Below are 14863 nucleotides of genomic sequence, written 5' to 3' on the forward strand. Positions count from 1 at the left end.
AGGGCGTGAGGGGCCTGCCACGGCTCCCCGAGCACTCCTTAGCAGCCAGGGAGCACGCACATGCGCAGGACTGCCCTGCTGGCTCCTGCCTGTCGCCGGACGGCTCTGCCGGTGCCGCCTCGAGAGGGAAGGGCGTGAGGCACCTGCCACGGCTCCCCGAGCACTCCTTAGAAGCCGGGGAGTGCGGGCATGTGCAGGACTGCCCTGCCGGCTCCCGCCCAACGCCAGCCTGCCCTGCTTCCTCCACAGTGAGAGGGGAGGGCATGCCTTCCCGGGCTCGTTGACTTGCAGCCATGCCGGAGCCGAAAGGGGCTTTTCCTTCCACCCACCCTTTGGAATAAACGCAAGAGCTCCCGGGGTCTGGCGTTTGCAAGGGGGAGGGGAAGGGGCTTGGAGGCTCTTGGGGGTGGGAAGGGAGAGTCATGTTGGAGGGGGGACTGGACTAAGGAGGCTTGAAGTTGCTTTGCAAGAACGGGGGCCCTCGATTGATTTATGTACTATTTTCCGGCGTATAAGACGACTGGGCGTATAAGACGACCCCCCAACTTTTGAGAAGATTTTCATGGGTTAAAAAGTTGTCTTATATGCTGGAAAATATGGTAGTATTTTAGGATTGTTTCATCACAGGAAAACACAGAACAGCAGTGACAGGAAGAAAAGTATTACCTGCACATTTGGTTCGGGTAATCAGCGGAGGGCCTGGCTGACCTGTGCCACCTTCTCCAGGCCTAGTTAGAAGAACACGAATCTCATACTCTGTGTCTGGGTCCAAATGCCATAGCTTATATGTCGGTGCATTGACAGCATGCGTTTCGGTCCAGGTCCCTGTTGTCATATGGTACTCCACCTCTTTTAGGATGATAGGTCCATCCCCAATAATGGAATTTGCATTCAGCTGAATGAGCAGATAAGTTGGTCCAACGCCAAGCAATTGTGGGGGAGCTATTGGTCTAGGAGGTTCTGTAAGATATAACAAAAGCCAAATTAAGTGAGAAAGATAACACAGTAAAGACAGTAAGCAAAAATCAAAGACAGAGATCAGAACAGTAAAGATTGCATAATAACCAAGTAACTGAATGGATATTTAGACATAGTTTAGAAAGATTATTATTTATTTGATTTCTAAAGCCATCTTTCTCAACAAGTGACTCTTATTGTTTTTAGTCAATATATAGCCATATATCTGTATATGTGTGTATAAATAAAGTTAAAAGGACTAGGAAGAGCCTTGGTGGAGCAGTGGGCTAATGTCTCCTTAAGTAACACCAGCTGCCTGCAATTAGTGCACATTCAAGTCCCACCAGGCTCAAGGTTGACTCAGCCTTCCATCCTTCTGACGTAGGTAAAATGAGGACCCAGATTGTTGGGGGCAATAAGCTGACTTTGTAATAATGCCACTTGGGGGGGGGGCGGCGAAAGCCCTAATAAGCAGGCATATACATAGAATGAAGGCTATTGCAAAGCACATTGATTTGTGCTTTAGATTGTAAGCCGCCCTGAGTCTTCAGAGAAGGGCGGGATATAAATGCGATTTTAAAAAAAAGTCAAACAAAAATAAAATACAATCTCTGACTTCTTGCTAATGAGTAGCAATATATACATATATATAAAATAAATGGAAAAATTAATGAAACACACACATTCCTAAGTAGAATGAACCGAATAAGAGGCCTCATTTTTCATTACCAACGTTTTCCAATTCAATTATGCTTAAAGCCAAAGTAAATAGGGCTTTCTCATTTGGATGGACTACAACAAAACAACTCCCAAAGCTGAAGCAATAACTAAGCAAAATGCCTAACCTACAACAACTATTACAAACAATTTCTTGAGTTTGTTCTTTCTCTTGGAAAGAAGAGTGCCACGGAACATTAGGTAGCTGCTTTATTTTATGTGAAAATATCATGGAACATTAAATAGTCTCTTTCTACAATATTAAAAAAAGGAGTTCAAATGCTGCCTTGTGAAATCCGCCATGTCAGAGTAAAGCATCTAATTAGAAGCTTTCTTTTTCCTGTAGATTAAATTCCTCAAAGTTTCACAGCTGTCTGGCCACCATTTACACTGTGTACTGTTTCAGATAATGTCAATTACAAGGCATGCATCTCTCTAGATTTTTAATACTTAGCATATTATCTCTAACATCCCAGAAATGAGTTTAATGACAATTTTATACTACTGTTGTGAACAAGACATTTTACTTGTTTATCTTCAGCACATAACTTTTACAACCACAGACATACCTGGAAACAAATAGAGATTTCTGTTGTTGTTGTTTTCTTTTTTACTGAACCAGAATGATATCAAGGTAAATATTAAAACATAGAATAAAAAAGGAAATAAATTAATAAAGAAACAGGAAAAAGAGAGAGAGAGAGAGAGAGAGAAAACACACAAGGGGATGGATAGAAGGGAAGTACGTGGAGGCTGTGGGATCCGTATGGGGAGAAAAGGACTCAGGCTCAATCCTAGTAAGGCCAAATAGCTTCGGACTTTGGGTCCTGTTGGATCTGGAGATCTTCCATTGCTAGATATGGATGGGATTATATTCTCCAGGTAGAACTAGTATGTAGGCTGGGGATTCTTCTAGACCAGGGGTGTCAAACTCACAATGTCACGTGACGTGTCGCAACCTATTGCAACTTTTTTCCCCCGTTGCCAGCAAAGGGGTGGGTGTGGTTTCGCCATGATGAATCTGGCCCGCAGACTGGCAGTTTGACCATGATTAGAAGGATTTTTGCACAAATTCATCTTCTGTACCAATAGTGCTCATTCCTTGATCAGAAAGTCCTGCTCCCTACCTTATCAGACAGGATTGGCATGTTCTGGGCCCTATTAATTAAACAGTGTCCTCCCATAAGACCTGAAAAGTGTGCTTCTTTTGGCACTATACTTGATAACACTATCTTCAAACAACAAAACAACACCTCTGTACATGGATGATATCAGATGGAACATATAGAAATCAAATTGACTACATTATTGCTAAAAGAAAGGAAAATAAAACTTGATTGTAGCATCAAAGACTTGGCTACATACTGACTGTGGAGCAGATCATGAAGTTCCAAGTTAAACTAAAGAAGAAGAAATCCAACCACTTTCCATGATATGACCTTGAATATAGTGTATATATACCAATCATTTTCAAGGACAGCATCAGCAATCACTTTAAAGTCCTGAACCTCATTGGTAGAGAACCACAGAAATTATGGAATGAACATAAGTAAGTTATTAAGGATTGATTTGTTTAGAGACTGCCAAAGATGAAGAAACAGAAAAAGCAAACTCCCTCCCTGTTTCTTCTTTCCCACCCCCACCTCCCTATTTATCCCTTCCCAACAGTGGCTGCTGTTAGATTGGGAAGGACACAAGGGATTTGTAAGACTGGCTGGAAACTGTCACAAGATTCTGAAAATGAAGATCGTGTAGCCACAGCAGTAGCCCAGCAGCACAGCAACAGTCAATAGCATGGAAGCAAAGTTTCCCAACTTTCTCAAATTTCACTCCATTGGTAGTCATGGGTCCTAGATTTTGGATACATTCTGTATGCCCATTCAAGAAATCTTGGTTTTAAAAACTGCTGCCCAATGCACTGTTTTGCTCAGGTAAGGGTTATGATAAAAGTTTTAGTACTATTGAGGAACAGTATCATACCTACGATGACAAGCAAATCAGCAATATTTTTTTTGCCAGGGTATATTAACCACCATATAACATCTAGTACTTTATGAAAAATAATAGACTGCTTATCTGATAAAAGATAAGAAGCATAAAAATCACTTGAATGTCTAGGAAGAGATTATAAAACAGTTACAACTGCTAAACCCACAGCTAAATTATACAGCTAAATATGAGTATGTCATCTGCAAACAGATTAATTACATGATGCTTTGTTTTTGTATTAGAATAAATATTTTTGCTGTTCATAATAATCTGTGTTAACCCTTCTGTAATGAGATCAAGCAAAACAGAAATAAGTTCCATATTTGTTAGGTGGATTTGTTAGAGAAAAATTTCTATCCATTAATGCTATTTACTGCTAAGGAATAAATGAAATTAATTATGCAAATGATCTTAATACTTAAATCCCCTTTCCAATAACAATTTTTCACGCACGCACATGTGTGCACGCACACACACACACACACAAAGAAAGAAATGAAATAATGTCTATTTAACTGAAAGAATATTGAAGAAATTGAACTGCATGTGCACATTATAGTGCCTTCTCCTTTTTTTCAATAGTTTATTATTTATTTATTTATTTATTTATTTATTTATTTATTTATTTATTTATTTATTTTATTTTAATTCCATTTATATCCCACCCTTCTCCGAAGACTCAGGGAGGCATACAAGCTTAGCAGTAGCCTTCATTCTTATTTAATTTGATGAAAAAGAATATGTTGTTTTTCAAATAGAAAAGATTTCATAAAGATTCACATGGGTGGAAGCAGGGCTCTTATTGGAAAGTGGTCAAGGCCTTTGGGATTTGTGTGTTTGTATGTGAATGAGAAGGGACACGGTGGCTCAGTGGGTTAGGACGCTGAGCTTGTCGATCAGAAGATTGGCAGTTTGGCGGGTCGAATCCCGAGTGCTGCGTAACAGAGTGAGCGCCTGTTACTTGTCCCAGCTTCTGCCAACCTAGCAGTTCGAAAGCACGTAAAAATGCAAGTAGAAAAATAGGGACCACTACGGTGGGAAGGTAACAGCGTTCCGTGCGCCTTTGGTGTCTAATCATGCCGGCCACATGACCACGGAGACGTCCTTGGACAAGCTCTGGCTCTTTGGCTTTGAAACGGAGATGAGCACCGCCCCCTAGAGTTGGAAATGACTAGCATGCATGTGTGGGGGAACCTTTACCTTTACCTATGTGAATGAGGGAGAGAGTGAGGCAGAGAAACAGTCTTCCCCTTGTGTCAGCCTCTTTCCAGCAGCCTCTTTGGCTTCCTAACTATTGGGAGGGACTGCTTTCGATGGGTTTTTTCACAGAACACACAGCAATTTTTTTGCTGCCTATCAATTTCATCCATTCAAAAACAACAGCAAAAGAAGAGAAACAAAGTAGGGAGAATGTAAGGACTGATTATACACATGTGAGGAAGTATAGTAATAAGCTGGCTATTCATCAAATTTATCAGTCAGAATTTCCTATTAAAACTGAAACAGCAGACTGAAATTCCAGACCAGCAGAGAAAATGGAAGGAATAAAAACCCCTGTTTCCTTCCCTAAGTTTATAAAGTTTATTGAATAGAAAGCCTAATATAGTTATGAGGTATAATTATCATAATATAAACTCATGTTTCAAAAAACAAGATTTTCATATGATTCTTTAATGGTTCATATTCCTGAGAGTACATACTCTCATTTCCCGTGCCCATTTTAATTCGCTCCATTTTGCAAGCTTTGGGAAGAGTATGTAAAGTTTAGAAGTTGGGCTTTTAAAAATGATAATATTGATTCTTATGGGGAAAAAAGGTATGAATTCACAAAGCTAAAATATCTCTGCATACAAGTTTTTTCCTTAGGCTGAAAGCAAAGGATATATATAATTGTATATACATTTATTTTCAGCTTCCTGAAGACATTTATAAAGGGACACAAGATCAAATCCCTTCATGTACCCATAAATTATACATGATTTTTAACCAGTTATCAAATTAAACAGCAATTGTTTTGCAGTATCATTCATAGCACAATATACTGTCAGAGCCAGAAATATAGTACAAATGCCCAAACTTTACTAAATAACATGCAGTCCCAATGTACCAGATAAATTTTGGTTACCTAATTAACGTTTTGTCTTAATGAATCTCATCCCTTATTCTACAATTAGAGCAATCAAATATTCCCTAATTGCCATTTCAGTGTTACAGAGTTTACTTCTATGTTGCAAGTAAGCTATAAACATTTTGCATCCAAATTAGGGGCTAAACTGCAGACGGACCAAACTTAGTTTTATGTTGAGTTATTTTTCAGATGGCTACATGGCAACAATGCTGCCCAGCCCCTAGCCTGCCCAAAAAAGGCAGGGCCATGTGCAGGCCACTTCCAGGCAATGGTGCATTTCTTCATTCCTCACAAATGGTGGTACCTCTCCAGCGCGTGCCTAGTGGGTGGGGCCGACATGACAGGGGCTGGTCCCTCGCTGTTTCCAGACAGCCTTGTGGAGCTAAGACTGAATGCGTTTCAGCATAGATGGTCACCACAAAATTGTGCATTGGCTCCTAGCCGGGACCAAGGCAGCGGAGGCCATTCCCTCACTGTTTCACAGGCCACATGAAACTACTTCATGGGCCGTATCTGGCACCCGGGCCTTGTGTTTGACATGTCTGAGTTAGAGTTTATTTATGGGATCTGTTGGGAGGAAGGAAAAAAAAATCAGGGACCTGGTTTATTTGCCTATGTTTAAATAATGAGTTGTTACCTTTGGTGATGTTTAATGGTTATCTAGATTGGACAGTTTCTTGTTTGGTGTAACAGATTAGTTTGTGGCTATATAAATAAGGAATTGTTATTTCTACCAATGTTATTTTTTTGGTAATGTTTAATTGTTAAGAGAGGAATGAGGGGATTTACACTAGATGGAAAGGGGGATTAGGTTGTTCGGTATTTTTGTTAAATTTTTACTGGATCTTTGAGGTTCAATAAGGAGAGCTGAAGATTTAGAGATGAGTTTGTAATGGGGTGAGGTATGAAATGGAAGATTTATCTGGCTGTAATTTAAGAGACAGCCGTAAATTGTTAGTGTTTAATATGCCTGCTGGTGATGAAGGAAGGAGGCAGATTATTTCTCTTATTATCTTTGGCCGGGGGAATTTTTCTTTCTTTTTTCTACACTCTGTGTATGTGTGTGTATTCTTGTATTAGGTTTCATTGTTAATTTTATATGTTTAATATAATTATTAGTAAAATTATTGATGGGGAAAAAAGGAAAACATGCATGGAAGCATAAATCATTTCTAAAAGCCCATCAGAGAACCTCCAGCCAACTTTCCTTAAAAAAAAATGGTATAAGGTTTCCTGCCTGAGCATGGGGTTGGACTAGATGACCTCCAAGGTCCCTTCCAACTTCTTCTTCTTCTTCTTCTTCTTCTTCTTCTTCTTCTTCTTCTTCTTATTATTATTATTATTATTATTATTATTATTATTATTATTATTATTATTATTATTATAGGGACGCTTGTCGATCAGATGGTCGGCAGTTTGGCGGGTCGAATCCCGAGTGCCGCGTAACAGAGTGAGCGCCTGTTACTCATCCCAGCTTCTGTCAACCTAGCAGTTCGAAAGCACGTAAAAATGCAAGTAGAAAAGTAGGGACCACTACAGTGGGAAGGTAACAGCGTTCCGTGCGCCTTTGGCGTCCAGTCATGCCGGCCACATGACCACGGAGATGTCCTCGGACAAGCGCTGGCTCTTCGGCTTTGAAACGGAGATGAGCACCGGCCCCTAGAGTCGGAAACGACTAGCACGCATGTGCGGGGGAACCTTTACCTTTTACCTTATTATTATTATTATTATTATTATTATTATTATTATTATTATTATTATTATTATTATTTAGGGCTATGACAGCTTTGTCTGGAGAAAGGGAGTCATACCTCAAAATACTTTGATGGTACTATGTTGAGGAAAATGGCTGTTTTCCAAAACCAATAAAAAACGAATTATCCACCATAGTATCATGGTGGACAGGATCTCATTTACATATTCTGTCTACTGAAGCCACTTCTGCGCAGCAAAGGAATAGCAATATACAAATAAACCAGGTAAAGCACCTCTTCACATCATCAGGCATAGGAACAGAAAGCAGCGTGAAAGGCTACCAGCATCAAAAAAGAAAAAAAAATAAGAGGGCAATGCTATAGCTCTAGCTCTGCCTATTCACTTTTCATGGCCCAAGTGAATGTTATTTGCAGAAGCATCTGCCCAGAATAATTATTTTCCAATTAGGAAAGAATTCAGAAATATTGCAATATGCCTATAAAGCACAAGCAGAATTTTGCTCTACTATCTTCTTAAACTACGGTAATACAAGGGATTTTACTTCATTACAATTGCAGAACTGCTTTATATCCAGAAACATAGATTACTTTTAATTACAAATTGGCGCAAATGTTTTAGTCTGCTGTTAGACTTTGTTTCTATTGTCAGCATAAATGGATTTTTTTAATATATGCTAAGCATTTTACATTCTAAAACCTCTCATAATTCAAAGGAGGTGAATGATTAAAGATGCTATCCCCTACACACATACATCAAACAATAGAAACACCGATTAAATTATACAAATCCTTTTTCTGGAACTAAGGCTAATATATTCTTCTTCCCCTCCCATATTATTTTTCTCAATACGGGTTCAGCTCTTTATCTCTCTCTCAAGAGTCTCTCCCTCTTCCCCTCCCTCTCTCTCTCTCTCTCTCTCTCTCTCTCTGTGTGTGTGTGTGTGTGTGTGTGTGTGTGTGAGAGAGAGAGAGAGAGAGAGAGAGAGAGAGAGAGAGAGAGAGAGAGAGAGAATGGAACAAAATACATCATCCTTTATTTTAGGATATAGACAGTATACAGTAGTACATTCATCATGATTTGAATTATCCATATCATCTACCTCTGAATACAGTACATTGCAATTTATGTTAATCCTAACTGGACAATATTCAAAACCCAGCCTCTGAAATCAGGATTATATTGCACTGACCACTGCCTATATTTTACCCTTAATATCAGCTAACAACGTATCTGGCCCAGACTTCTGGGTATAAAAAATAACTGAGCAGCTTAAACTGAACCTAGAAAGAACCTCAAATAGCCCATCAATGTGCTATTTTATAGGTAACATTAGCAGGGTCATAATTAGTCAGTTCCTGTGAATGATTAAAGAACCAGAGGATTCAGCGCTCCAGGCTGGGGCTGAGAGAGGTGCTTTGCAAAATCAGAACAGAAAAATATGCTGCTCGTATCTCCCAGACCACTTGCCAGTTCCTCCTGAAGTCAAAAGAGAATTAGAAAGAGGCATACAGGCATTAGGGAGGGCCCACCATAACACCCAGTGACAGAAGGGAATACACGCAGGAACTTCCTACCCAGGCGAACACACCAAAAGAGGATCGAAGCGGAAGCAAGCCGGGGCGCCCCTGCTGGGTGGAGAAGCGGACTCAGGCACCAGCTACCCCCCAGCCCCAAGCCAGAGGATCCGAGCCAGGCAAAGAGATACCGGAAAGAAGCACTGCATTTGGAATAGAAAATAGAGGACACCAATGGCCTCTCCCAAGGGGAAGAAAAGAAAGATGGCACAGTGTTCACCAAACAGTAAGGAAGATAGAACCAATACACAAAAACAACAGAAAATTGACGGTTTCTGTCAGCCTATACCATCTGCAGTGGGTCGTGCATTCTCCCCCTTTCTCCTGCCAGATAGCTGCGAGGCTTTGGCATTGTTTGGGGATTCTTCCCTGGAGTGGGATCTGCGGGTGCAGGCCGAGGAGAGCCAGTTGAGAAGCCAGTTGAGAGGCTCGCTAATCCCTCTGCGTAATTGGATGACAAATGACTCAGCAGTTTTAAGTGAGTCAGCTCCAAGCCAGGACAAGGGACTAGAGCTGGAGTTTGACAATTATAGTGGATCAGCTTTAGGGCTTGAAAACCAGCTAAGTGATAGCATAAAGGATTTCATCAGCTGGCAGAGCATGCTCACTTCTCAGACAGTCCAGGCCATTTTTGACCAGTTTGCAGAGGTGCGTTTAAAGTTGGACTCTGTGATCAATCTTGTTGCTGCGGTACAGACGGAAAAGCCGCAGGAAATTTCGACTGGTTGCCAAACAGAATGACCTGGTCAGATATCATCAATGGTGCGAATGAGGGAAGGAGTAAGTAGACAGCATATTGGCTGTAATGGTGGAAAAAAAGACGGTGAGCTGGATGGGCCTGAAATCCCATGTCACAGGTGTGTGGGGGGAAGCAGGCAATTGCTGAAGGAGCAGATTGTATTGAACATATATAATTCTGAGACAAATGAGGGTAGATGGACTTCAAAAAGATGGATAGTGACCTCTTTGTCACAGCTTACTCGGAGTGACAAGGGGGCAATAGATCTGGTAGCATATGAATATGTTCCACAATGTGATAATTATTCCAGAATTCTTCTTAAGTTCAAACAACAGCTCTTTCCAAGTCTGCTCACGCGAATGAGAGGATTCTTGGCTTTTTACCAAATTTTACCAACCCGAGTTTTTTCTAGCAGCGAAGTCAGCCCGTTGATCCAGAGAGCCCCTAGGGAGAGTGGTGCAGCGCGCGGGACAGCTGACTTGAAAAGTAAACGAAATAGGGAAAGTAAGTTGACTGAAACAGGGAGGAGATCTAGCATTACAAAGGAAATGTTGGCTGAGGCTTTGGTTCCAGCTACTGTGAAATTTCCTTCAATTGGCTCAATGCAAGATGAGATATTTGATTCTGCCTGCTTAGAAACGTTTTCTTTACTTTCATTAACGGAGCAGCAAGAAGTACTTAAAAAACTTAAAGAGACAAGGAAGCTGCTGAAGCAGACCATTTCCTCTGCCACCCCTTTGGTGCTGATAGTTCTGTCCCCATTAAGTCATGACACACTTCTGGAGAGTCAGTAGCTTATAAGTTCGGGAAGCCGGATATCTGCATCTATATAGCATAAAGTGCCAGAGACAGCTGACCTGACAGTGCAAAGTGCTGTGGGACGAACACCAGAGATGGAAGGTACCCAGGAAGGAATCTCCCAGTCCTCCTCAGTGGCAAAAATGATACCAAGAAACGACATAAGCGCGGAGCCTCAAATAAAATCATTTATTGTGGAGGCAGAGATTAATAGAACTTATGGATCTGCAAGCCCAAAAGCAACAAATAAATGATGCCTAAACAGTCTTCTATGGAGCTCAGGCAATTAAATGGGTTTGTGAGCGTAAACGGGGGAGGACGGGTGGAAGAGATTATTCAATAAGCCTGACTAGGAAACAGTGAGCAATCACTTTCTTTAAGAGTACACTTCCTCTCTTGGAATGTGGCAGGATGGAGAGGGAGTTGGTGCACAATGATTGTATTAAATTTTTAAACAGGTAATTGCCTGGAAGGAGACCTAGGTTAGTGGTGATGAGGACCCAATTGAGCTTTCTGGGTTTAATATTTGGTAGCTGCCAGCAAAGAGGGTAGCTATAAAGGGAAGAGCTTCAGGAGGGTTGTGCATTTTGGTAAAAGCTGAATTAGGTTGGAAGGAAAATGAGATGTGCTTGTATGCCGGCCCTTTATTTTTTCAAGCAATCCATTTGGCATATGGAGGGAAGTCAATGGTATTTATAAATGTGTATGTCAATCCAGCAATGGGCGATCTGTGGGAGGCACTAGAAGTAAAGATATTAGATATACGTAAAAAATTTATAAAAACACCTTTAATTTTGGCAGGAGACTTTAATGCTCGTGTGGGTCCTTCGTTGGAGCCTTTTGTTGAAAACGGTACAATTCCTGATGGTTATTTACATAACCAACAATTATGGGACTCCCAAGATAGGAAAAAGAATAAAGATGGAGGGAAATTTCTAACAATGGTATACAACTGTAAACTTCAAATAGTAGGCCAGTACACAGAGGTTAGAAGGTACCCCATAACCTTTTTTGGTCCCAAGGCATGTAGCTCTATTGATTACTTCTGTGTTTCTCACAGTTTAGTGGCAGGGGCTACTTCAGTCTTGATGTCACCAAGGCCAGAAAGTGATCATCTTCCGATTAAGATGTCCCTGGCACTCCTCTCTGATTTAAGGAAAAGGAACCAAATAATTCAGCAAATAGGCTTCAACTTGGATATAGCCCAGGAGAGAAGGCTAACATGGAAGAGGGTTGATGGGAAAGCAGTGACAGAATTTATGAATTTATCACGTATGGAAGTCCTAGCGCATATATGTTCAAATAGTACGGGTGAACAAGAGCTTATAGTATATTTTGTGGAAATATGTCATAAATTGAAGCATTTTTTCATGACTACTAAGTGTTGTGATTCAGGGTCAGCCTGTGGGTTTGGCAGTTGGGTCGGACGATTCAAAGGAGGAGGAGGAGGGGGGGTTGGAGAGCCTGCAGAGGACAGTTCTGAGGCTTCGCAGAGCTCTCAGCCAAGCCCCTCTCATCTGGTTACTACACAGACCCAGCTGTGTGAGCCTGACAGCGTGGATGAAGATGACCCACAGCTGACCTTGTTCAAGGATGCCCGACGCAGGAGGCAGTCAATCAGGAGTAAACAGAGGAAGGCAATGGGGCACCTCGGAAGGAGGCAGAGAGAAGCCACGCCTTGAACTGTTTAAAAGAGGAATGTGTGGGAGTCCTGGTTTGCTGAAGGTAACTGTTTGAATAGCTCCTGTTTTGTGGTTCGTGTTTTGTTCAGTTTGCTCTGTTTTGTGTCAATAAATTTGGCAAGCTTAGTTCCAGCCTTTTGCCTTTTGTAAAGGGGTTGTCCCTGCCTTTTCTGCAGGGCCGGTAGTAGGCTGGAACAGAACACTAAGTCAAGGGGCTTGATACAGGGATATGAAGCCTTACCCCAGTGGGCAGAAGTGTCAATCACAGAGGTGAGGCAGTTAATTTCTTCCCTGAAGACAAACAAAGCTCCAGGACAGGATGTGCTCCCGGCATCACTATTTAAAGAAAACATAGCCTGGTGGGCGCCTGTCCTGGTGGGTCTCTTTACTTTTATTAATAGAACAGGGCAAATTCCTGCCAGTTGGTGTACATCAATAATTGTTCCATTACATAAAAAAGGCTCTAGAGACAATCTGGATAATTTCTGGTTAATTAGTCTAACTGATATTTCAGCAAAAAATTATGCTAAGTATTTGCTTCATAAATTAGAAGACTGGATAAAGAGAAACAACATTCTAGCTGAAGAACAGTCTGGCTTCAGGAGCAGAAGATCTACAATGGACAACTGTTTTGTGTTGGACCATCTAATAACAAAGTTTAAGTTTTGGAAAAAACCATTATACGTGGCATTTATAGACCTGAAGGCAGCCTTTGATACAATTGATAGATCAATTCTATGGGATAAATTAGAGGCCATGGGAATAGAAAAGAAACTGCTATATTTAATTAGATTGTTATACACGGAAACCCAGGTAAGAGTTCGAGTGAATAAAACAGGATCGGTAACAAATGCAATTCCAATTAAGAAGGGCGTAAGACAAGGTTGAATTTTAGCCCAAACACTTTTCAATTTATATTTAAACGATTTTCCAAAATGTCTGGAAGACTTATCACTTCATGGGCCTAGTATAGGAACAAGACAGGTAAATTGCTTGTTATATGCCGATGATATAATTTTCCTGTCGGCCTCACAGGTGGGGCTACGAAGGTCACTAGGAAGGTTCGCAGCATATTGTATAAAAAAATTGTTTGATAATTAACGTAGAAAAATCAAAGGTAATGATATTTAGCAGGCAACAAAAGACGAGGAGATGGGTTTTAAATGGCAGAAGAATAGAACAAGTTCAGTCATTTACCTATTTAGGGCTAGTATTCCAGACAAATGGTAAATGGAATAAGCATGTAAAAGCCGGAGCTCAGAAGGCCGTGGCTCAGATGGCCCAATTAAACAAACTTATTTTAGAGAAAACTCCATCTTCATTAACCCCAGTGCTAAAGGTCTTTCAAGTGAAAATTGAACCAATACTTACCTATGGGGCAGAAATATGGGGATCTGTTAAGCTGCCTGGGCAGTAAATTACTCAAAATAAGTTCCTGAGGAGAATTTTGGCAGTGTCCCCTGGAACACCAGCATGCGTAGTAAGGGCAGAAACGGGAGTCCATGCGATCGGCACTAGGGCCATGCTGAAGACCGTTTATTATTGGCTAAGAATATCCGAGATGGAGGAAGGGAAGTTACCTAAGCTAGCGCTAATGGATCAGATTGTTTCAAGTAATAAAAATAATTGGTTTACAAGAGTTTTGAAGCTGGTATCTAGCTTTGGTATTCCATTAAACTGGCAGCAGTATGATCATAGGCAGATTCGATCTTGGATCGCACAGAGATTTAAGGACATAAGTGCACAATTGGACATCGCATAGGTGACAGTAGCAAAAGTTTGCCCCTGGTTATCGGCTAATAAACAAAATTTTAAAATAGAAAAATATTTAACCTTGCCTTTATCTCCCATCATAAGGAGATTTTTTATCAAACTGAGATTGGACCAACTTCAATCAAACATGCTTTGGGGCAGATATAGGGGGATTCCTGTAAGTGAAAGAGTCTGTTTATGTGGGACGGGGAAAGTTGAAACAATGTCCCATGTAATTTTTGATTGCCCCCTGTATTCAGATTTGAGGAAACATCAGTTGGGCAGGATCTTTTATACTACTGTATTTTCCGGCGTATAAGACGACTTTTTAACCCATGAAAATCTTCTCAAAAGTCAGGGGTCGTCTTATACAACGGGTGCTGAAACTTTAGGCACAGGGCTGGCTGGAAAACCTGGAGCGGATCTCCCATTTAGTCTGCACAGGGAAAGCGGGACCAATTGGAGAAGAAGCTGCAGTCTGTGATTTTTTACAGGCTGGGGTCTGGGCGTCTTTCCTTTTAAAGTTGAAGAGCAGCTGTAGTCTATCCCAACTTGAAAGGCAGGTGGGGATTGCAGCAGTCAGAGCAGCTGCTTAGCTCTAAGGACACATTTGACTCAGGAACTGGGCGGGCTGGCTGGAAAACCTGGAGTCTTTGGTCTTTTGGTCTTTTTGGTCTTTTTTTTAAAAAATCCCATTTATATCCCACCCTTCTCCGAAGACTCAGGGCGGCTTACAATTTAAAGCACAAATCAATGTGCTTAGCAATAGCCTTCATTCTATGTATATGCCTGCTTATTAGGGCTTTCACAC

At 41.1% G+C, this 14863-nt stretch overlaps 1 protein-coding gene across 2 annotated transcripts in view; it reads right to left on the reverse strand.

Moving 5' to 3' along the window:
* PTPRK (protein tyrosine phosphatase receptor type K) overlaps window positions 1-14863 on the reverse strand; it is a 414542-nt gene that overhangs the window by 197415 nt on the left and 202264 nt on the right. For both annotated transcript variants that reach the window (XM_083379926.1, XM_083379925.1), the window contains exon 7: window positions 667-960. In XM_083379926.1, the coding sequence (XP_083236052.1) occupies window positions 667-960 (294 nt within the window). The remainder of the gene's footprint in view (window positions 1-666; window positions 961-14863) is intronic.

This window comes from Vipera ursinii (genome assembly GCF_947247035.1).
Source record: "Vipera ursinii genome assembly, chromosome: 1".
Lineage (NCBI taxonomy): Eukaryota > Metazoa > Chordata > Lepidosauria > Squamata > Viperidae > Vipera > Vipera ursinii.